At 46.3% G+C, this 22,711-nt stretch overlaps 2 protein-coding genes across 2 annotated transcripts in view; both read right to left on the reverse strand.

Annotated features, from left to right (window-relative positions):
* LOC146805433 (zinc finger protein 418-like) overlaps positions 1 to 5,125 on the reverse strand; it is a 26,776-nt gene extending 21,651 nt beyond the window's left edge. Inside the window, exon 1 of the mRNA XM_085622644.1 lies at positions 4,224 to 5,125. Coding sequence (XP_085478770.1) covers positions 4,224 to 4,247 — 24 coding nt within the window. The 5' untranslated portion in view covers positions 4,248 to 5,125. The remainder of the gene's footprint in view (positions 1 to 4,223) is intronic.
* Positions 1 to 5,240, reverse strand: part of LOC146805432 (zinc finger protein 425-like) — a 141,961-nt gene extending 136,721 nt beyond the window's left edge. Inside the window, exon 1 of the mRNA XM_085622643.1 lies at positions 5,117 to 5,240. The gene's annotated coding sequence lies outside the window, so the exon portion shown is untranslated. The remainder of the gene's footprint in view (positions 1 to 5,116) is intronic.
* Between the last annotated feature and the right edge of the window lie 17,471 nt (positions 5,241 to 22,711).

Consider the following 22,711-nt stretch of genomic DNA (forward strand, 5'->3'; position numbering starts at 1 on the left):
ACAACGGAACCCCGTCCCGGGCCTTTGGCAGTGCCACAGGCCGGGGGACGGGGGACGGGGCCCGGGGCCAGAGACCCCGACCCGGGACCCAGCCGGGGCTCCCGGGACCACAGGCGCAGGGGAGGCCCCAGGGGCCCAGCCGGAGCTCCTGAACCTAAACGAGCAAGGGGAGGCTCCCCGGCCACAACAGAACCCCGTCCCGGGCCCTTGGCAGTGCCGCAGGCCCGGGCCGGGGGCCAGGGTCCCCCGACCTGGGGCCCGGCCGGGCGCCTGGACCCAGCCAGGGCTCCCAGGCCCGCGGGCACAGGGGAAGCCTCCCCGGGCCCTCCGGACCCCGCCCCGGGCACCCTGCCACGCAGCAGGACCCAGGACAGAGCCCGGGGCTGGGGCGGCGTCCGGGCCCGTCCAGCTGCCGGCTAAGGACCGAGAGGGGTCCCAGAGTACCCTGTCCCTAGTAATCCGGAGGAAGGCTACCCCCCTTTCTTGAAACCCGCGCGCTCCGAGTGACGGAAGGGACCCTAGGGGCGGACGCGCCCGGTCTCCTGGAGCCCTGGCTGGGATCCGGGAGGCGAATGGACCCTCATCGGGACTTCCAGGCCGGCCCGGCCATCTGGTCGCCCCATTGGAAAGCACTGCGCGCGACCAGATGGCCGAGGGGAGAGGTGCAACCAGATGGCCGGGACTGACATGACTCCCATCTGTCCAACCCTGAGCCTTCGCGCTAGGGTTCCCGCCTGCCCACGCAGGGCTCGGGGGCTGCAGGGCACGGAGCCTGCAGGGCTCCGTGGCTGCAGGGCTCCGGGGCTCCAGGGCTGCAGGGCTCCGGGGCTGCAGGGCTCCGGGGCTGCAGGGCTCCGGGCCTGCAGGGCTCCGGGCTGGAGGGCTCCAGGGCTGCAGGGCTCCAGGGCTGCAGGGCTTGGGGGCTCGTAGACCCCACGCTGGGCCTCAGGCATGGGAGGCCCGGCGGAGCTCCCGGGGCCCGGACACCCGGGAGACCCATGGAGCCCATCCCGGGAACTTTGCCTCGCCGCGGGCTAGAGGAGGGAGCACCGGACGCCCCGGGGAAGTGTCGTCTGGGCTTAGCCCATCTGGTCCCCGCCTGAGAACCGCTATCCCCAGGAGGGGTGTCCCAGCATACCCTGCCCCTAGTAATCCGGAGGAAGGCTACCCCCCTTTCTGGAAAACCGTGCGCACCGAGTGACGGAGGGGACCCTAGGCCCGGACGCACCCGACCTCCTGGAGCCCTGCCTAGGATCGGGGAGGCGAATGAGCCCCCATCGGGACTTCCAGGGCAGCCTGGCCATCAGGTCGCCCCATTGGAAAGCATTGCGTGCGACCAGATGGCCGAGGGAAAGGTGCGACCAGATGGCCGGGACCGAAAGGACTCCCAGCTGCCCACACCGAGCCATAGCGGTAGGGCTCCCGCCTGCCCTTGCAGGGCTCTGGGGCTCTGCACCAGGGACTCTTGTCCCGGGCAGATGGACACTTGGCAGGCCGCAGGTCGTGGGCTCCCAGGCCCTGACCGAAAATCAGGAGGCCCGGGGCCGGTCCCTGCTTCTCAACGCAGCCAGGCCGGGGAGATCGGGGAGCCTGCCCAAGCATGAGGGACCCCAGTCCCGGGCACACGGTCCCTCAGGTTGTGCGCTCGTTTTCCACAATTTCTTTCAAAATTCCGCAAAGAGGCATTCCGCAAATTCCGGCCAGCCCTAATGGAAACACAAATGGGGCAATGTAATTGCCCATAAAATGCCATGACTTTAATGGACAGCCTATTTTATCTGTCTGTTGCCAGAGGAACGAAGCATTGGCAAAGGCAACAGGTTTCACCCTGTTGACCTATTGGCTCATTTTTTTGTGCAGAACGCATTTAGCCAATGCTGCCATGCATAGGCAAAACAAGGGGAAACAAAGGGAAACAAAGGGAAACAAATCTGGATGACGCAGCTACTGCTACCAGTCAGGTCATTATGTAGGCCTATGATTTAAGATGAAGGCCACCGCTTAGAATGAAAAATAAAAATGCAATTGTATTATCAGTGCTTAATTTGAGGCGGTGCTTTCCAGTGCCTGGCACTAGCACTTCATTGTCAACACTGATGCTTGTGACAATCTGCCACAAGTTGGCACTGTCTGGTAAATTTAAAGATGAACAGAGCAACAGTTATTATACATTAAAACCTGCCGCCCAACCGATTCTTATAGCTTTGGGGGCCTGAAATATTTGTCTGAACTGTCACGCTTGTAGGAATGGATTTTTAGTAGTTGTGTTGTTGCTATAATTGGCAGCGCAGTCAGGGACAATGTGTGGTGCAATCTGCTGTGGCTTCCTGATGAGAGCCCCGGCACTTACTTATTTCTTTTTTTTTTTACAAATCAAGCACTGTGTATTACCAATAAAATGCTTTTCAGCTAGTGGAGTGTCCCGGCATCAAAAGCAGTTGTAGGACGTTCTGGAAAACATTTATGTGAAAAAAAATACTGAAGTGACTACTAGGTGCAACGGATTAACGTAGAGACCACTGCAGGCTCAAAAATCCTTTAGGATGCAGAGCAGGCCAGAAGCAAATAGCAGCTGGCGGACTCTCCAATTTTTTTTTCAAGTGAACGGGAATTAAAACAAGTATTTTAAGGTTCAAGATGGGCAACGGAGGAGCAGGTGGAAAGGACACAATCGAATGGGTGAAATTTTGGGGGAGGGGAGGTAAACAACACACAAGAGAGTCTGAAAAAACTCATGCACTCTCATGGATTGCCTAATGCCAAAGAACAAAGTAGTAAACTAAATATGAGCAGCAGGTTAATACAAGTCATCCAATCAAAAGGATGGTAAAGAGGCTATACTCCGCTGGTGGGACATATATAAGACGATGAAGGCAAGTCATCATGTAAAAACCAAGCAAATAAGAGTGGCGATATAATCAACAAATTGTATGCAATGGGTGGGCTTCTAAGATCACCAAGTTTAGGTATGGTCCACAAGAGGCTTTCACTTACAGACAGCTAAAAGTTGTTGTGCAAGTAAGGCCAACAAAGAGCATAATTTCATCCAATTCTTTAGTAGAAAAAAGGCAGAAAATGCACTGCTGTTAACATATGGGGCGTGGTGGGGTGTGCTGGACCATTGTGTTGAAGGAATGGGATAATGTACTATGCAACTCAGTTGTTCCACTGATTTCTATTTTTTTCTAAGAAGTTAAAGATCATTTGCAATGTATGGAGGTAAAATGGCACAGGTGTAATGATACATCAGTGATCCTTTTAGAAAGTATGTTAATCCAATTAAAAAAGATCCAATACGGACAAATTGTGTAAACAGCATTGCAGAAACAGGGAACACTTGTTTTACTTTTGGACAAGAAACCCACGAGCATTCCCGAGGTAGCGTTAGGATGTTGTATAATGTCATGGAATGTGGATAAACTGTCAGCAAAAAAAAGGTCACTGTTAAGTCCTGTGAACTAGATTGAATAGTTTAAATCGTTTACTGCCACAGATCCTATAGGGTCAGACATATCGGGTATAAACCACATTATTTAGGATCAGCAACAAACACCAAATTTGTAAGTTAGTTCGCGGAATGAAAGCTTTTACATTTTATTGACCAGCTTACTTAGAAATCAGATTAAAATGATTAGTTTACCATTATGCAAATGGTGCATTGCTTCATGCCACAGATAACCTATTAAGAGTTTCTTCTCATTTAGTGATTTAACAAGAAGGTCAACATGCAAACGTGTCAGAATCCACGAGGGATAGTAAGGCTGCTCAAAAAACTAGATACAAAACAACATAAAAAAAGACATTCAAAGAGCTCGAGCAGTCTCTCGCATGTGTCATCAGCCTAAGCAGGTCAGAAGAACGTATTTAAATTGATTGTTTGGTGAACATTCTCCATCAAGAGTTCACTAAATCAAGTGTGCAAATCTGCTTGAAGACTGACAGTGCAAATATGCACCCCTGAGATACTCAACAGAAAACCAATGGCAGGAGGAAAAGGTAAACACAGTCTACGGGAGACGTTTTTCCTCAACATACGTGGCTCTCGCCGTAGTACGTAGAAAGGTTTTCAAGATAAATTGAATATTTCCTTGCACAATTCGGTCTACCAACCATGTATTTCCAAAAAGCAAGTGTATTACTCGCTTTTTATGATGAGGATGTAAAAAACGTTGGATTTCGGAGAACAAGCTTATGTTAGGTGCAGATTATGTAATTTTTCTTACCATAGCACTGCTCTGTGTAGACATTTTTCGGCCCAGTGTCCAGATGAAACGATTATTTCTCAGCTGCCACGCCGAGGAGATGATCAAATCCAGGACTTCAGTTGAATTAAATGAATCTATTTATATCCAGATTCAGTGAACAATCTTCCTCTTCCCCACCCGCTCCCTTCTCTTGGATCTACGTCTGCAAAGGATGAATAATAGCTCCTGTGACAGAATTATTCGTCCACATTCCAAATCAATTTGTTCATTTCATAAATATTCTTCGTACTGAATGTTTTCCCTTAATTTCCATTAAAATAATTCAGTGACAAGTGTTCTACGTTTATTCTTGGCACTGAAAGGGTTCACTGCCACATATATGAGCAGATGGCAACATGGTACAATGGGAAAGGGACTTCTGTGAAAGAACGCTTCTATCTGCACAGACCTCGCGTAGCTCGCTTCTATTCCGTGCGTTAAATAATATCATGCTGTCGGTTACAGGGTGTTATGTTTCGTCCAGCATGGCATTACTGCGTTTCAAAGTGTCAGCGTGACATTTTCCTTTGTGTAAATATATGATGTATATATTGCACACAGTGATAAGATTTAGTTGTATCAGTTACATAGGACCATCTGTAAATGTGGGTGCGTTTATACTTCTCCCAAGTGACATTAAATCCTATAAACCCTGCTTCTCTTGCTGGGAGTTGTTTTGTTAAACTACGTTGTATAATATAACTGTCTCGGGGGTCGACCTTATATATATATATATTTGGGGTATATGTCGATTCAGTGTCTATGAGGACTCATTGTACTGCCAATACATTTTGGGCCGGTTGTCCGCACTCGGTTCTCCTTCAGGGACTGCCCAGAAAAAACACGGTCCTCCCCAATGCTCTGATACTTACGGGCAGTGCATGCTGGCACCAAAGAGGACTGAGACGGAAACAGGCGCTGCCGCGAACACCTCTTGCAATCTGTTGTTTTTGTATCCTACAATAAGCGAGCTCAGTCTAGACTACTACACTTTACACAATAAAAAGCTCGAGGGCTGATCACGTTACGCGCTGACGTCATGTGAAGGCCACCAACCGCCATAAACGTAGCCCACACAGCCTATTAAACACTAGACCGCTTATTACAATCTTCCACGCTGGCTATCATCACAGACCATACGCCGGTGTCCCATGGAAGTAAAATCAGATACTTTTCCATACTGCCTTTACGCTCTGCACGTGGGGCCTTACTTCGTCTTAGAAAATACAGTCAGGTGCGAAACAAGCTGCCTGGTGGAGGGAGAGATCGGAGCCCCAACCATCCATCCCCTATCCTCTGTACCAAAAGGGATGAGCAATGGAGTATTTCCTTTTGTAACGTGGACATTGGAGTATTTCCTTTTGTAACATGGACATTGGCCAGGACGAGGTGACAAAGTTAAATGGAGTGCAATTACAGCCAGAGACTTTGCAAGCAGTGTGTCAGGAAAAATAATGAACACTTAAAAGTTAGTCACGAGATAATCCTAAAATAATTCATTTTGTGCTATAAACAAAGAAAGAGACAGAGCCATTCAGTGTGCTGCTTTTCAAAAGATATGCTGCTATGATTACTTACCGGTAATCCCCATTACTCTTAGTCCTACTCGTCCTCGACCCAGTCATCACTAATGAGGTATTCAACTTGACAGGAAACAAAACAGGAAAAGCTTTTAGGCTCCACCCACCCTCCTGACAGGGGCTATAAGTACATAGCCAACAGAAAGCACATCCTGACATACGAAGCAACAAAGGCCTGAGCAGGGAGGGTGGGTGGGAAGTATGACTGGGTCGAGGACGAGTAGGACTAATTAATGGGGATTACCGGTAAGTAATCATAGCATTACCTCTACGTCCCTCGTCCTCGACCCAGTCATCACTAATGAGGTATACCAAAGCAACCCCAACAAGCAGGCCTTTGGCAAACCACACAGAGAACAGAGACCGAACACAAAAGTGGAGTGCAGTAAGTGAAAAAACTTTATTAAACACACAGAATCAGGGCGGGGGAACAACCCCCACAGCACGCAACACACCACAACCAAAATTGGTCCGGTCAAACAGAGCACAATTCAGACGATAGTGCCTCACAAAAGTAGAATCAGACGCCCAAGTCCCAGCCCGACAGATCTCATCAAGGGAAACCCCATGAAAAGCAGCCCAGGAAGCAGAAACACCCCTAGTGGAACGGGCCTGAACCCCAGAAGGGCAAGGCAAACCAGAGCCCTGATATGCCAGAGAAATAACAGCCTTGATCCATCAACCCAGAGTAAGATGGAAGGCAGCCTTACCTTGACCAACCTGACCAAAGGTCACAAAGAGAGAGTCGGAAGAACGAAACCCCGCAGAGCGGGCAACATAAATAGACAACACACGGTTCACATCCAGAGAGTGAAGCAACAACTCAGCAGGCAAGGAAGGAGAAGGACAGAAAGAAGGAAGAATCAACTCCTGAGAGAAATGAAAACGAGAACAAATCTTCGTAACAAACCCAGGATCCAAAGAAAGGACCACCGCGTCATCCAAGAAACGTAAAAAGGGAGGAGAACAACGCAAGGCAGTGAGCTCACCCAACCGCCGAGCAGAAGTAACAGCAACCAGAAAAGCCACCTTAAAAGAGAGGAACTTAAGGTCAACAGACTCCAAGGGCTCAAAGGGAGAGGACTGCAGAGCACCCAGGACTAAAGAAAGAGCCCAAGGAGGAACCGGAGAACGAGCAGATTTAGAGGACAGAGAGAAACTCCGGAAAAACCGGAAAACAAACAACCCATCCGAAGACGGGAGTGAAGCCGGATCCTGGAAAACCCGAACTGCAGCCCACTGCCCCATCAGAGTAGACAAGGCATACTTCTTCTGAAACCCATCCAGAAAAAAACTGAAGGATAGAAGCGATCGGGCAAGAGACAGGAGACAGACCAAGCCCCGAACACCAGGAGGAGAAAGAAGCTCAATGCTTTGAGTAGGAGGACAAAGTGGACTTCCTACGGGAGCCCTGCATCACAGTGATGAGGTGGTCAGACAAACCCCGGACCCCAAGAGACACCCGTTCAACCTCCAGACCGCCAGGGTGAGAGGGACCAGAAGGGAGGGAGAGGGCGACTTCAGGGGAGATGGGTAGCGGGGTAGAATCCAAGGAGGACCCACCACCAGACTCAATAACAACGGGAAGCAGGACCTCCGATGCCAGTGAGGCAAGACAGCCACCACCCGGGTACCCACCCGCTGGACCTTCAGCAAGAAGACCGGAATCAAGGGAAAGGGGGGGAAGGCGTACAGCAACCAAGGGGGCCACCGGAGAGACAACGCCTCCATCCCCCAAGCACCCAACTCCGGAGTCTTGGAACAAAAGAGGGGAAGCTGCGCATCTGTCCTGGAGGCAAACAAGTCCAGCTCGGGAGTGCCGATCCTCCGACAGAGCATCCTGAAAATCCTCGGGGAGAGACACAGGGTCAGAGAAGACGGAAACCTGCGACTCAAGGCATCCGCCACCACATTGTCCACACCACTGATATGCTGAGCAGCGATGGCCAGAAGATGACACTCCGCCCAACCCGCAATTGCACAGGCCACCAGATTCAATGAGGGACTGCGAGTACTGCCCTGGTGGTTGATGTAAGCCACAGTTACTGAGTTGTCGGACCGCACCAGGACATTGCACCCCAGCAGACGATCCTGTAAGAAACAAAGAGCACGGTCCACCGCAGACAGCTCTCTCCAATTGGAGGAACGTCAGGACTCCGACCGGAGCCAACGAGCCTGGACAGCCCACTGACCCAGAGGCGGCCCCCAACTGGATGCACTGGCATCCGTTGTCAACACCAACGGAGGCGGCAGGCGAATCCAAATCCCCCTGGAGAGATTGGAGGAATCCAGCCACCACTGGAGAGTGGACACAACCTCCAGAGACACTGGCACAGAGATAGCATAGTCCTGAACCGGAAAGGGCACCCAACATTGAAGATGCCACAGCAGAGGCCGAAGATGAACCCTGGCCCTGGGCACCATGAAGACAGTAGCAGCCATATGACCCTGAACCTCGAGCCACTGAAGGAGGGGAGCCGCAGCCTGGGACAACAACCTGCGCAACAGGAACTGAAGGCGCAGAAACTGGGAATCCGAAAGGAACACCTTGCCCAGGACTGAATCGAAGACAGCCCCTATGAAAGACCTCTGAGTGGCAGGAATCAGCTGGCATTTCGGAAAGTTCACGAGAAACCCATGCTGCTCTAGTGTACGAATGGTCAAGGACAGGTGCTGAGACAGGACCGCAGGGGAAGGAGCCTGGAGCAGCCAATCGTCCAAGTAAGGAAACACCGACACACCCAGGAGGTGAAGATGGGCCACCAAGGGAGCCACCACCTTGGTGAACATGCGGGGAGCAGACCGGAGACCAAACGGAAGGACACAGAACTGCCAATGACGACCCTCCAGGCAGAAGCGCAGGAACCGCTGATCCTCCAGAGCTACAGGCACATGAAGATAAGCGTCCTGGAGATCCAGCGTAGCCAACACCCAGCCGGCCTGAATCAAAGGTATCGCCCGTTGCAAGGTCTCCATTTTGAAAGGGATCTTCCCGACAAACAAGTTCAGACTCCGGAGATTGATGAAAATCCGAAAACACCCTGTGACCTTCGGAACAAGAAAAACAACTGAATAGGTCCTCAGACTCCACTCCAACTGAGGAACAGGCACACTCGCCTTCTTCTAGAGTAAGGCGTGAACACCGTCGATCAAAGATTGAAGTCGAGACAGGTCCAAGGGCGACGAAGTCCGCACCACACCCGAGGGAGGAGGAAGGGACAGAAACTCGATCCGATACCCCCGGACCAGGACATCCAGCACCCACTGATCGGAGGTTGTCAGACGCCAAGCAGGAAGGAACAACCGCAGCCTCCCACCAACCTCTGGAGGAGCACCAGCGTGACCAACCCTGGGGGCGGCATAGTCAGGAACGCGGCGGACTCTGTCCAACATCTCTTGGGGGCTTCTTCTGAAATTTTCAGGGAAAGCCCCTACCAGCACCATTCAGGCCCTTAAAGGTGGACTGCTGAAATTGGGAAGGCTGACGAAAAGTCTTGGCATGAGAGAAAGAAAAATCCTTACGAGAAGACTGGCGACGGAAGGAAAAGGGATGCTTTCTCTCTTTGGACACCTTATGAAGCTTATCCTCAAGAGCGTCCCCAAAGAGACGAGGGCCAGTAAAGGGCAACCGCAAAGCCATGGACCTCTGCGCGCCGTTCGTATTCCAACCCTTCAGCAACAAGTTCCGACGAGCAGCAATAGAGGAACCACAGGACAAGGCAGAAGCGCACACAGAATCGAAGGCAATGTCCGAGAGGAAAAAACACAGCACCAAATGCACCACTCAATTCTTATAATACAAATGAGTCCAAGTCCTCAAAGTAGTATGTTTTCCAAAAGGGTTCTTCTTTATTATTCAATTTGAAATGTGCATTCTTTGACAACAGCAAAAACAGCTGACGCGTTTCGTCCAACTTTGGACTTCTTCAGGACTGTAACAAATTTACATACAAGAAATGAAAATGAATGACATACATAAAGACAGAAGCACAGACAGCATATACAATACACTTTAAATTTTTTTTTTTTAAAACAAGCACTTTGGGCACAAACATATTGGTAACAACCTGTGACAAGCTCATGTGAGCACATCATATTGTGGCTAAAGGGCTTAAGAAATAAACACAACATAACTATACAAAGCTATATACATTGAAATATCAAATCCGTATATTAATAGGATATCAGGGCACTCCTCTCCATATGTCACATGTTTAGGATGCCCCTTAAAATATCACAAGTAAAGCGGAGGAATGGAGAACCAGAGAAGGAAACAAAAAGGAGAAAGGGGATCGTCATCCAAGGTAAGCAGTGCAGAGTAAGCAAAATCAGTAACGTAATGCAGGGAATTCTAAAGAAACCCGTAAGGACAGGAGGAAATGGAATCAGGTGGCGACCGACAATGAGAAGCAACCAAAAGGGTGATATTAATTAACCCCAAAGAATGAGTGAAACGGGAGACTAAAGTAACTTAAACCAACCATTCAATCCGTACCCACCTAAGATATTAGGTTGAAGGAAGAGCACATATGGTACTAATTAGCTCAATTACGCGAGTTTACCACGATCCAAATGGATAAAGTTTATGCTTGGTATGAGATCACCGTCCCTAAAGGGGAAGACAGGTCACATCAGAGGCACCATAGAAAAACAAGAAAAAACAAGAACATTCTCCAAAACCATTATTATATAGTAGTCAAAGTAAACTCCTACTTACTATATAAATATAGAGATAAATAGCAATGATTAAAAGTGGAGTGTACAAGATCGATGATCCTCTGCCGTCAGTTACAAACCATCATGGATTATTAGGTTTGAACGTGATTTCCTCAAATGATAAGAACAAATTTGTCTTATCGTGGAATACCTAAAAAAGAGGAAGGCAAATACTTTAAAGAGATGGACGTATGCTGCTAAGGTAAGTACAATAAAGTTATACAAAAACCTAAGGAAACAGGACCGGTAACATTAATAAAAAAACGTATAATTAAGACCAAATATTCAATTAAGGGATAAATAGAGCCTTTCCTGGGCACATCAGGTATAAAGATACCAGGAACAGGACTAAAAAACCTGTAATGATAGTCCAAATGTTCAAATCATCACTAAGTTAAGCCTATCCTACGCACATCAAGTCTTAAAAGTACCAAAAACCCTGTAAACCTCTTATTAACAGGCGAGGATTCTCTGGGAGGTAGCAGCCTTTTATGCAAACAAATCGTATCCTCTGTAGTTATCCCAAACGTGCTCGTAATATAAAGCACCAAAACCATATGGTTATCCAAAACGTGCTATTAATATAAAGCACCAAACCCTTATGTAAAAACATATAGAACAGCTTCTTACCCGATTCAGTATTCAAAACAGGATCAAAAGGGAAGCGTCCGCCTCGTCCGGTAACAGCGATATCAAATGGTGGAGAGTATCCTTGCCTAAATAGTGCCAGGTATCAGGCTACACCTGAGAGTGATTCCCATGTGCGGGAAAGCCAATTACAAGTCAGGCGTCTCCCGAATGAAAGAAAGGTCGATTGGCCGGTCGCCATATTGGAGTGGTGAACAAAGCCTGTAAACACGTTGCCCATATCCTTTCATAACGCTAAAATTGTAATCAAAGGATGAAATACACCGTATACTAGACCTGATGTTATGTCCCATGAAAACATAGGCCCACCTATGAGCAGCACAGTAATAGATGAAACCTAGGATCAAGTTGCGTAAAAAGCGGTATGTAGTAGATAAAAATCCTAGTGGTTTATAATTTTACAAATCTGCGTTACCATTCTCGGCGTAACCACTATGAGCCATCCGAGCCCATATATGAGCCGGGTGGGATCCGAAAAAATAACCATATTAGAGTTATTAAAATACATGCGAGGTCGTGTACTGAAAAAACGATCTCCACCAAAGTGTATTCAAAGAGCGCCGCCATCTTGAAGTGGCCAAAGTGAAGATCGCTTACAGTAGAAAGCAGTGATTTATAGAGTGTTTAAATCTCATAGTCACAAGTGTGGCAAAAGCGGCAGTAAAAACATTACAAGAGCCCAGCCCAACAACAAGGGAGGCACTCTCAGAAAAAGGGGGGGGATACATAATTGGCAATGACCGAAAGATTAATGCCTAAGAAAGGGGAAGGGCGCTACCTTAAAGGAGAAATGAACGCCCACAAACCCGTCAGCGAGTGAACTGGATGCATCTTAATAAATAGGCAATGCAACAGAGAACGTCTGGTTGGTAAACCCGGTCAGTTCTAGAACGGTCAAAAGCAGTACATCATGGGGGCGAATAGAAACCAGCGTCCCCGCTGGGGATAAAAGGACTAAAGAACAAACAGGAAATAATCCAAAGCCCGTCATGAGTATGGTAGGGCAACAATCCCACAGCAATAGTGTCCAAAAGTCATGTGTCGTAAAGAAGGTAGTGTCCAGAGGCATAATGAAGGGACAGGGATACAGTTAGCAAGCAGGACATAAGTCAAGAATGGAATAATAACATACAAATATGTTGAGCATTATGTCAAGCGTGGACATTAGAGGCATCATTTGGAAAACAGGTCTAATTTAAGTGCAGATTGGAAACACAAGGGTCACCTAGAAGGGGAAACAGTTGGTTGATCCCGTAGATTTCAGAGAAAATAATGCATTTCAGATTCACTGTTGTGACCCATCTCTACGCATCGAAGTCTACAAATCCAACTTGCTTCATTTCTTCTCAGGTCCTGTTCCCTATTCCCACCCCTAGGTGAGATCCGCATGTGATCAATGCCAAAAACCCATAACTCATCCAGCTTGTGATGTAGTTCCTGGCAGTGTAATGTTAGGGGGTATCTCAGATCCCCATTCTTGACTGCCCTTAAGTGTTCCTGTATCCTGACTTTTAGTTCCCTTTTCGTGCTACCAACATATATCTTGTTACATGGGCATCCCAGTATATACGTCACAAACTTCGTTCTGCATGTAATAATGTGTTTGATCGCATACAATCTGCCTGTATTGAATTTGAAATTCCGGGTTCTGTTTTTACCTATTTTACAGACGGAGCACTGGGTGCATGTGAAAAAACCACCCTGGCCATCCCTCATCCAGTTAGGGGCCTTGGGTGACAAAACCAAGCTGGGACATAGTATATTTCTTAAGTTCTTTCCCCGTCTATAGGTAACCTTAGGGTGTTTAGTGATATCATTCTTGAGGCCTGGGACCTCCTCAAGTAATCTCCAGTGTATGTCATTCATTTTCATTTCTTGTATGTAAATTTGTTACAGCCCTGAAGAAGTCCAAAGTTGGACGAAACGCGTCGGCTGTTTTTGCTGTTGTCAAAGAATGCACATTTCAAATTGAATAATAAAGAAGAACCCTTTTGGAAAACATACTACTTTGAGGACTTGGACTCATTTGTATTATAAGAATTGAGTGGTGCATTTGGTGCTGTGTTTTTTCATATGTCGATTCCAGGAATTGGAATAGCATTGTGCTGGCGGGTGCTAACCAATAGTGCACACTCCTGGTGAATAAATAATCTCTTTCACCTCATTACTATGTTGAGTTACTCCTAAATCTGGTGCTGTCTCAGTGGGATTCCGCTAGCCCTGTGGTTCTTATGTTTATATAATGTCCGAGAGGAATTCGGCTTGACGTTCCACGGATTCCAGCAAATACGGGCAACTGCCCCCCTCCTGCATCATGGAAAACAAAGTCTTAAAGTCAGTCAACAGTGATTGAGCAACATAAGCACCATAGACACCAGAACAGATAGCAAGGTGAGAGCCAGCATAAAACTTCCTCAACGCAGAATCAATCTTCTTATCCACACCATCATGCAGAATATTATCATCCGCCATAGAAGGACGACCAACCAAACTTGCGACAATGGAATCCACATGCACCGACTCAGGAAATGATTCCTCCATGTCCTGCAAAGGATACAGTTTGGACATAAAGATCATGATGTGATCCGGATCCTTCCATTCTTTCAAGAAGAAATCCATCACAAAGGGATAGATAGGAAGAGAAGTAGTAACAGGCTTCCGAAATTGCAGCAGAACAGCATCCGAGGAAGTACTGGCCACAGCATCATCAGGAAACCCCGTGTTCTCACGTACATAAGAAAGAAGGTCAGGCAACAACTCCTTGGAAACATATTTGCCTTTCAGATCCACCCCCCCAAGGAAGAGTCATCAGAAGAATCGGATGAAGAAATGTCCAAATAGAGGGCAACACCCCCACCAGAACGACTCCCAGCAGACTTCTTGGTGGACTTCATATCAGACAAAGTCTCCAAAATCAATTGCTTCAGCCTGCCGTCATCCAACCGGGCACGCTTCACCAGAGGAGCAGAATACCCTCTATCAGCTGGGGAAGAGGAAGAGGAGACAGGAGACACATGTCTACGCTTTTCCTGATGCTTCCCCATCATGAGCCAAGACAGGGTACAGCAGAATGTAACCCCTCTCCATTTAAATATTAAAATAAAAAAAAATGGAAAACCAATCTTGAAGCACCAGAACGCCAAACAGCTGTGCAGAATCCTGAGGAGCGAGGTGGGAGGGGGCGTGGCCAAACAAAGACACAAAACCCTACCCAACATGGCCGCCGAAGGCCGAAACAACGCAGAGAATCCAGCCCCGGCACCCAGCACCCATGAGGACACCGGGAAACAGACGCCGTCATGCCCCAAACGCCGAGAAGCACCCTGGGGCCCAACCCAGGTGCCCAGCACAGAAGACGAGCAGCGGAGCACCCGGAGCCCAGCCCAGGTGCCCTACAATGACCGCTCCGAGCGGGAAGGCATGAATAGCACCAAACGGAGCACTGTGCGCGGCTGGACACAAAACAAAAGCGGAACACTCGGATCCCAACCTGAGAGCTCCCAACAGAAGCGCCTCACCTCGAGCGTCCGGATCCCAACCCGGGCGCTCCACAACGACCATGCCGGAGGAGCGAGAAGAATGGCACCAAACCGAGCACTCAGAGCCCAACCCAAGTGCTCCGCAAAGAAGTACGGCACACGGAGCGTCCGTATCCCAACCCGGACGCTCCACAGAACATGAAAAAAGGCACCAAAAAGAGTGAACATGGACTCTGGCAGCCCCAAGGCAGGAAGAGCCTGACAGAGCCAGCAAGCAGCAGTGGCCGACAGGTGGGACCACAGCCACAGCGCAAAGGACGCGCAGCATAGGAGGACTCACCCGACCGCAGGATTCCAGGAAACCAGCGCAGCCCAGCAGTACCGGCAACCAAGAACCTGAAGGAGTCCAGGAAGCCCAGCAACCCGACTCAAGCAGCTCCCACTAAGGTCCATGAGCACCCCCAGAACCCAGCAGAGGAGGAAACTACAGGACAACACGAAGCAGGTAAGTGCCCAGTACCTACCCCAGCGTCCCCGTCAGGTCCACTGACAGGAAACAAAACAGGATGTGCTTTCTGTTGGCTATGTACTTATAGCCCCTGGCAGGAGGGTGGGTGGAGCCTAAAAGCGTTTCCTGTTTTGTTTCCTGTCAAGTGGAATACCTCATTAGTGATGACTGGGTCGAGGACGAGGGACGTAGAGGTAATGCGTCCGTAATGAACATAACTGCCATAGGGTGACCAACTGGCATGGGTGCAAAGTCAGGACAGTGAGTGTAAAAATTCAGGACAAAAGGTCAAAATTCAGGACAAAATTTCAGGACAGAAGGTCAAAATTGAGGACAAAACTTGGGGACAAAAGGTAAGTTTTAAAGACATCTGAGGAGATCGCGCAATAATATATAAGTAAATAGAAAACCAACATAAGTGCAAGTCAAAATAAGTTTATATTAGGTATTAGCTAAACAAAAGCTCCAACATGTACAAATGCGTGACCGATTGCATATGCTTGTTTTTTTTTTAAAGTAACTGGACAATGTTACTCCCATCTAATGTGTTAAATTTTTTTTCCATGCCTTCAGGCCCACCACATGCCTAAATTGCCCAGACTGGCCCATTGTCATTCCGTATACCACAATCAGCCGCAAGACAGAAGGACAATGGGTCCACCAGAGTCTGTGAGAGGCTGGGGAGGGGCTGCTGTTGAGCACAGAGGAGTGCGAAGCGGCCCTAGCAGGGAGCTCTCAGAACACTGAGGCTTCTCAAAGGTGAGCAGTGCAGATCGCTGTCATCCCCGAATTTACGGACAAAAGGCATCCGTAAGAGGGACCGTCACGGACAACAGATGTGACTTCAAAAAAATGGAAAGACAGTGAAATTTACGGACGGTTGGTCACCCTAAGCTGCCAAGGTTTCAGATTGCTTATCTGTGACATTTTCATAAATTCAATGTAATTATGAGTGACATTCAATGACTATGAGTGACCCTTTTTTGTGAGCCAAAATCAAGCAATTAAGACAATGGCAGCATATAAATATCAGAAATTACATCAATTTGAGCAACAAGAAACTCTAAGAAGATCTTAAAACTGCTGCAAAGAACCAGGAATGGAAGGGCACTAACAGAAGTCTGTCCAGGCTCTCCACTTGGGACCCGACTGCAACCAAACTGAAACAGGATCATGTAAGGGAAGTCCCAGTGTGGATCTCAGCTGCCTCAGCATGCTAATAAATGATGATAATACTAGTCACAACAGTTGACAGACTCGCAGACTTGGAGCGCGACTACAGCACTGGGCAAGCGTCAGGATTATTAATTTGACAAATATGTCTGTCCTTATTTCTGTGCATATATTTCAACATGTGACAGGTGCAGCATGATTACTTCCATATTATTAACTAGTCCCACCTTGGCATTTACCCTGAATTCAAGGAGTCTGGTCAATATATTCTGGCAAACCTAGGTTCTCTCCCTAACGTGCGTAGGACATTCTCCTTGGTATTATCTGTATATTTGCAGACCTTACATTGGCCACATTTATGTAAAGTTTTGGTTTTACCAAGCCAGTTCCCAAGAGTGTCCTTGTTCATATAATAACTGAGTGTAATTAAGGATTTTCATAGTACCCACCTTGGAGTCCCCACATCTGAGGCTACTTGAGAAATGGGCTGACTTCACCACAAAGTTAAGTCAGGGCATGGTGAAGACCTTAATGCTGAATTGGACTTGGCAAAAATGTGTAAATAAATTGATCAGCTTAATAGGGAACTTGAGGGGGACAGTGACCAACAGGCAGTGAATGATTTAAGAAAACAGATGATGGACAAATTGACAAAATCTGAGGAAGGAATAAAACTCAGCGCAAGGACATGGCAGCAGTGGAGGTGGACACACAGCCCAGAGCTTTTCCTGCCGCCAGCCCACTGGTCAAGTCATCCTGCTGGTGCCCTGCAGCCCCAAAACGCTGCGCTGGGTCCTCAGGACGTCAGGAGGCTGCCACCAAGGGTTGCGACTCCTGTGGCGGGCCCGGTGTAGGAGGCTGGCTCTGTATATACTATACCAAAATAAGGTATAGTGTGCACAGAGTCCAGGGGATCCCCAGAGGTATAGCAGAGGCAAAATTAGATAATCACTAACAGCGCTCTTTGTGTTAGTTTGGTCGAGCAGTTAGGCTTATCAGGAGGGTGTGTTAAGCATTTATTGTATTCACTCAAACAAGGCCTGATTACACACACTCAAAGACAGAATCCAGACCAATTAGATAAGTATAAAAGGGTATACTCATGTTTTATTTCTATAGCCAAGCAGGACTTGGTACAGGTAAGTGGAATATGCTTTCAAATGCAAAACCTCACAAGGAAATGCATTTCTGGGTGAAATTGCAATCGTTACAGGTTTGTATTTGCTTTTAAAACAGTTTAGAATACATAGAAATTCCCTCGATTACATTTAGATTACTTTTCAGTTACTTTCAGTATTGGAGGTGATATGCCGAGATATCACACACTGGATTCTACCACTGACAGGTAAGTACTACCATTTGGGTTTAAAGCAATGTTACTTTGTTTTCAATACAAAAGTTCTGCTCAACACAGAACATTTTTAGGAACAACAAATCACATTGGTTCCTATGGGGAAAAAGAAGATAATCGGTTTGCAGGTAAGTAAACGTCCCGCAAGAATAGTTTTTGGGGGTTAGGACCACGATTCCTCAGGGTCCAGTTATGCTCTCAAATTGCACCACCAGCGTCACTGGGGCGGCTGGGTGCACCTCGTTGGGGGCTGCTCACGGGCAGGCCACTAGCTCTTGGGAGCCAAACTCCTAGCGGTAAGATCAGGGCAAAGGGGGTCCCAGGTCAGCACCAAGTTCACACCACCAGCGGTGCAGGCACAGCCGGGTGCAGGGTGCTTAGGAGGTGTCAGTAGCCCAATGCAATCCTATGGAGGTTGCCTATTTTGGCTGCAGGCTCGTACTGGAAGTCTTCCGGGAGGAAACAACAGCTGGGCGGGTAAGTTGTAGGGCTCGGGGATGTAGATGTACCTCAGGTCCTCTTCTCCTGGACGCAGGGCAGTCGGATGCAGGGGTGCCTTTTGATGTCAGATTTCACCTTACTGGGCCACTCGCGGTTAGGGGGGTCTCCGTGCAGAGTCTGCAGACGATGTCGGGGAGTCCTAGTGGAGTCAACCCAGGGTAGACTCGAACTCTGGAGTACTGGGGGACCTCGCTGGGGCAAGTGGGCCACTTGGACTCGGGCCATAGGCAACGGGTGCAGTGGCAGTTCCAGGCACAGAGTTTCTTCGTCCTCAGCAGGCTCAGGGTCTTTCTTTGGAGTTTCTTTGGAACAGAGCTGCTGTTCGCAGGAAATCCAATCTATGTTGAAAGCAGTCAGTCCTCCCGGGGGGTCTGGAGATCTGGCTGCAGGACAAGTCGACTTTTGACACAGGATCTCTGGAAACTGCAGACGGGCCGGTAGGGCTGGGGCCAAGTCAGTTCTTCTCCACAGTCTCCTCTACTGTACAACTTCTTTTTCAAAAACACAAGGGAACCCGAAAGGTAGATAAGGACCTTGGGTAACAGTTTAGTATTAGAACAATGGTCCTTAAAAAGAGAAGTATCGTCACAAGGATAAATATAGACTCCAATCAGTGCTATATTAAGAGTGTCCAGCTGACAGTCAATTTAATCATTCAAAAATTTCAAAACCAAAAGTATAAACACATCAATACAGTGGGACATAATCCTGCATCCTACATAAACACATGACAAGTACACTTTAGGACAGGAACATATCAGGCAAGACAGGGTAGCTTGTGGAATATTGAACACAATTTCCAACAAGCTTGAGGAAACATTAAATACACTTTTTTTATCAGATTCGATTAATGTGCAAACTGTTTACATTAGTCGACGACGTTTCGATCCTTTAAAAAAAATAGTAGGATTATCATCAGGACAGTAAGGGTACAAGCCTGAATAATTAGAGACTGCCTCAGTTAGGCTTGCGGAAGGTTAAGCCGCATACGCATTTGATGGCGGTAGCCAAATTATTAGGATTTTCTGAGGATGAACAACCTGGTGTTTAAATTGTGAAAATAACAAGTTCCAAAGCAGCAAGTGGTGATGCTCATTATGTAGTTTGATCCAAGGCTCGATGGCAGGGACAAGTCGACTTTTGGCACAGGATCTCTGGAAACTGCAGATGGGCCGGTAGGGCTGAGGCAAGTCAGTTCTTCTCCACAGTCTTCTCTGCTGTGCAACTTCTTCAGTCCTTCTTCTTTGTAGGTTTCAGGAATCTGAAGAGGCATTGTTCAGGGTTGCCCCTAAATACTAAATTGTTGTTTTCAGTTTTAGAAACTTACTGATGCATGTGCCGGCTGAGTAACAGAACAATGTATGCAATTATATATCAAGTGTGATATCTAGACTTATTCAATCACCCAGGTACTACATATGCACTCTTCCAATCATGCAGGAGCTAATTATGCACTCATTGAACTACTCAGGCAACACCCATGTCTTGATGCAGTCACCCAGATAGTAGCAATATAGTCATGTGAATACACAGGCACTAACTATGCAAATATGTAACCACCCATGTAGTTCCTTCATACTCAGGGAATCATGCAGACACTACCTCAATTCTGAGAGAATCACCTAGGCACTATCTATCCAATCATCCAAGAAGTATTGTTGTACTCAACCAGAAACACGTATTTTACAAGTTATAGTGAGGAATATGTACTCTTTTAGAACCATCAGGTGAATTATATATGTAACCTATCACACACTGTTTGCATGTACTCGGAAGAATTAGTGAGCTATGTGCTCAGATACAGATTAATGTGTAGATTTTCATATGCAGGGTTTCTCAAAATTTAAATCTGACACATCTAAGTAGAAAAGTATTGAAACAGTAAATGTACCAGTGACACAGTGGTAGAGAAGCACAGAAATAGCTCTTTTGTTGAGTTTTGGACTTACAGTATAGAGACACTGTATGTACTTTTACACTTTGATTGATGTTTATTTTAAAATTGAGTACATAAGGGATAAAGTGGTCTAGAAGCGTGTATAAGTGAGAACTGAGATATGGTGCAGGTGTGTTGTAGAAGAGGGTGCTATCATATTGAAAGGTAACTAATAAATTACATTTTGTGTTTTGGTTTGGGTTTGGTACATTGAAGTAAGTGCTTGGAGTTATATAGGTGGGTTCATTTGTAGATTTAAGACTGCAACATATAAACTGTTTTTGTATTCTCTGTAAGCCAGTAGTAAAGTACTTGGTACATTGGCTAGAAAGAACATTAAAATATATATATTTTTTCTTTACCGAAGAATAGCTGCATAATTTCAGACAGAATACCTACAAAAACTTGGAAGAAAAATGAACAGAAATAACTAAAGTATCTATGCAGAACTGAGACTCAAAAGGGGCAAAACGATGAAAAAGTGGTGAACGAAAAAAGAGCTATTGGTTAGAGGACAAAGTCATTTCTTAAACATATACTTTTGCGTGGCACTGTGACAGACGTAGAAAAGGTTTGTGATCATGTGCAGTTTCGTTTCATCGGTCCTAAGCAGGATTCTAGGGAAAATGAAGAGTTGTTAAGAGGAGGAACTGCAGAACAGGACACAGATATTACAGTTGATAGTTTTGAAAAAGATATTACAAAATTTAACACAGTGTGGTCTCAAACACCAGAGTATGTATGTATACGTTGTCGACGCACTCACTAGAAGATTCAAACACAGACTGTTGACTTGTACTTAAAAAGTGGAAAAGTAAATAATGATAACTGGCAAAAGTTAGCTGTGTTTTTATCTGTAGAGGAATGCTCTGACTTGTCTATGCAGCAAGTTATATGTAAGTAGTGTTACAATAAATTAGAAGATAATAAAATGAAGACCACATATATATTAGATATCCATTTTGTAATATAATAAAATGCCTGCTAGTGTAGAAAAACTATGAAGGGCCAAAAATTTTTTTAAAAAAATCAACATTTATGATTCTTTGCAGTGTTGCGAAGGGCTGTTATAGACTCACTACAACTCCACAATCCATGCAGGATGATGCCATCTCGGAAAACTGTGGAGCCAAATCTTCAATTTGAGATTGGACCTCTGAGGGAACTCTCTGCCCTGGTGTTGTTGTGGTTGCTTTTGAAGTTAAGGGTCCTTCAGACTTGCTTTGCCTTCTTGCTGCTTTTACACTATTGCTAATGTGTGTTTTTAGATGGCAAAGCATGTATTTAGTCTCGCAAGAATATTTGTTCATTGTACACCTTGGCATTGTCTTGTGACGTATTGTGCATTTCGCAAATCTGCTCACTATGAACTCCTCTTAAAGAATGTTCAAGATAGGTAAATGGGCGTGTTCTTATTTTTTTAGTTGAAAAGTGTATTGCTAATGATATTCCTTTATTTCTCAGTAACATGATTTTCTGTTTTGTTTTTGAATTTCTTTTAGTGCTTTTGGAAAGTTTAAAACATTTTTCGTTCTGTTTTATCGAAACAAAAATGGCAATTGGGATAGGAGGCATTCGAAAAATATGCTCTGAGAAATGTATGTTGTGTTTGTGAGTTCAGAGGTTGAAAGTTATTTTTGGAAACTGTTGTTTTTTAAAAAATATGTTGTTAAAATAAAGTTAAACCAATATGTTACTAAACAGCTAGACTCAAACTTTGTGTAAAATATGTCTATACTGTTTTACACTTTGTCATTTGTATTCGTGACTACTGATGTCATTGCAACTTCCGGTGTGAATTTCGGGCCTTTATAGTGCCCTTCGTCAGGGGAAGCTGTTTAAATATGAAAATAATATAAAACCCATGTCAGTCTTCCATGCTTAGATGCTCTGACAATTTTACATAAACACATTCAGCAGTGATAGAATCGATCTGTTAAACGTTACACTACCCAGTTCAAACACAGTGATTAACAAAACAACCCCGGAAACCTGGAGTGGGGGAGGTATGCATTGGGATCACGTCTTTAAGCTGTAAAACGTGAATTTAATGTCCCTACTTGAAGTGGTAAGAGGCCTGGATAGGCACAACTGCCTCATGTGAAGAAAATGGGTCTTCGAACAGTATTATCATGAATAAGAAAGTCAAGCTGAATGAATTTTGGAATAATATGGAATAAAATATTAAACATGAAAAAGTTGTAAATCACTTCTTAGAAGCTGTGCGATTGGTAACGCAGCACCGAGCTGCTGCAATTTGCTTTACTTGAATTACACACGTGCAATGAGGCGAGGCACAGTCCCAGTCGACACGCAAATGGGATTAAATTGGACAATAAGGAGCTAACGGAAAAACAATGGTGTGCAACTGCTATCCTTGTGTGCATTCATGAATGAATTTCTTGCCTCACCAGCAGTACTGCACCCGACACCAAAAATGACGAATGGGATTACTTTGGATCCATTATGCAACATCTTCACGAATAATGCTGTCTCAATTCATGGAAAAGGAGATAAAAATCAAACTCATGGACTGTCTTTCTTAGACTTAAGGTCTAACACCGAGCTAAACGTA

The sequence above is a fragment of the Triturus cristatus genome, chromosome 8, assembly GCF_964204655.1.
Source record: "Triturus cristatus chromosome 8, aTriCri1.1, whole genome shotgun sequence".
NCBI lineage: Eukaryota > Metazoa > Chordata > Amphibia > Caudata > Salamandridae > Triturus > Triturus cristatus.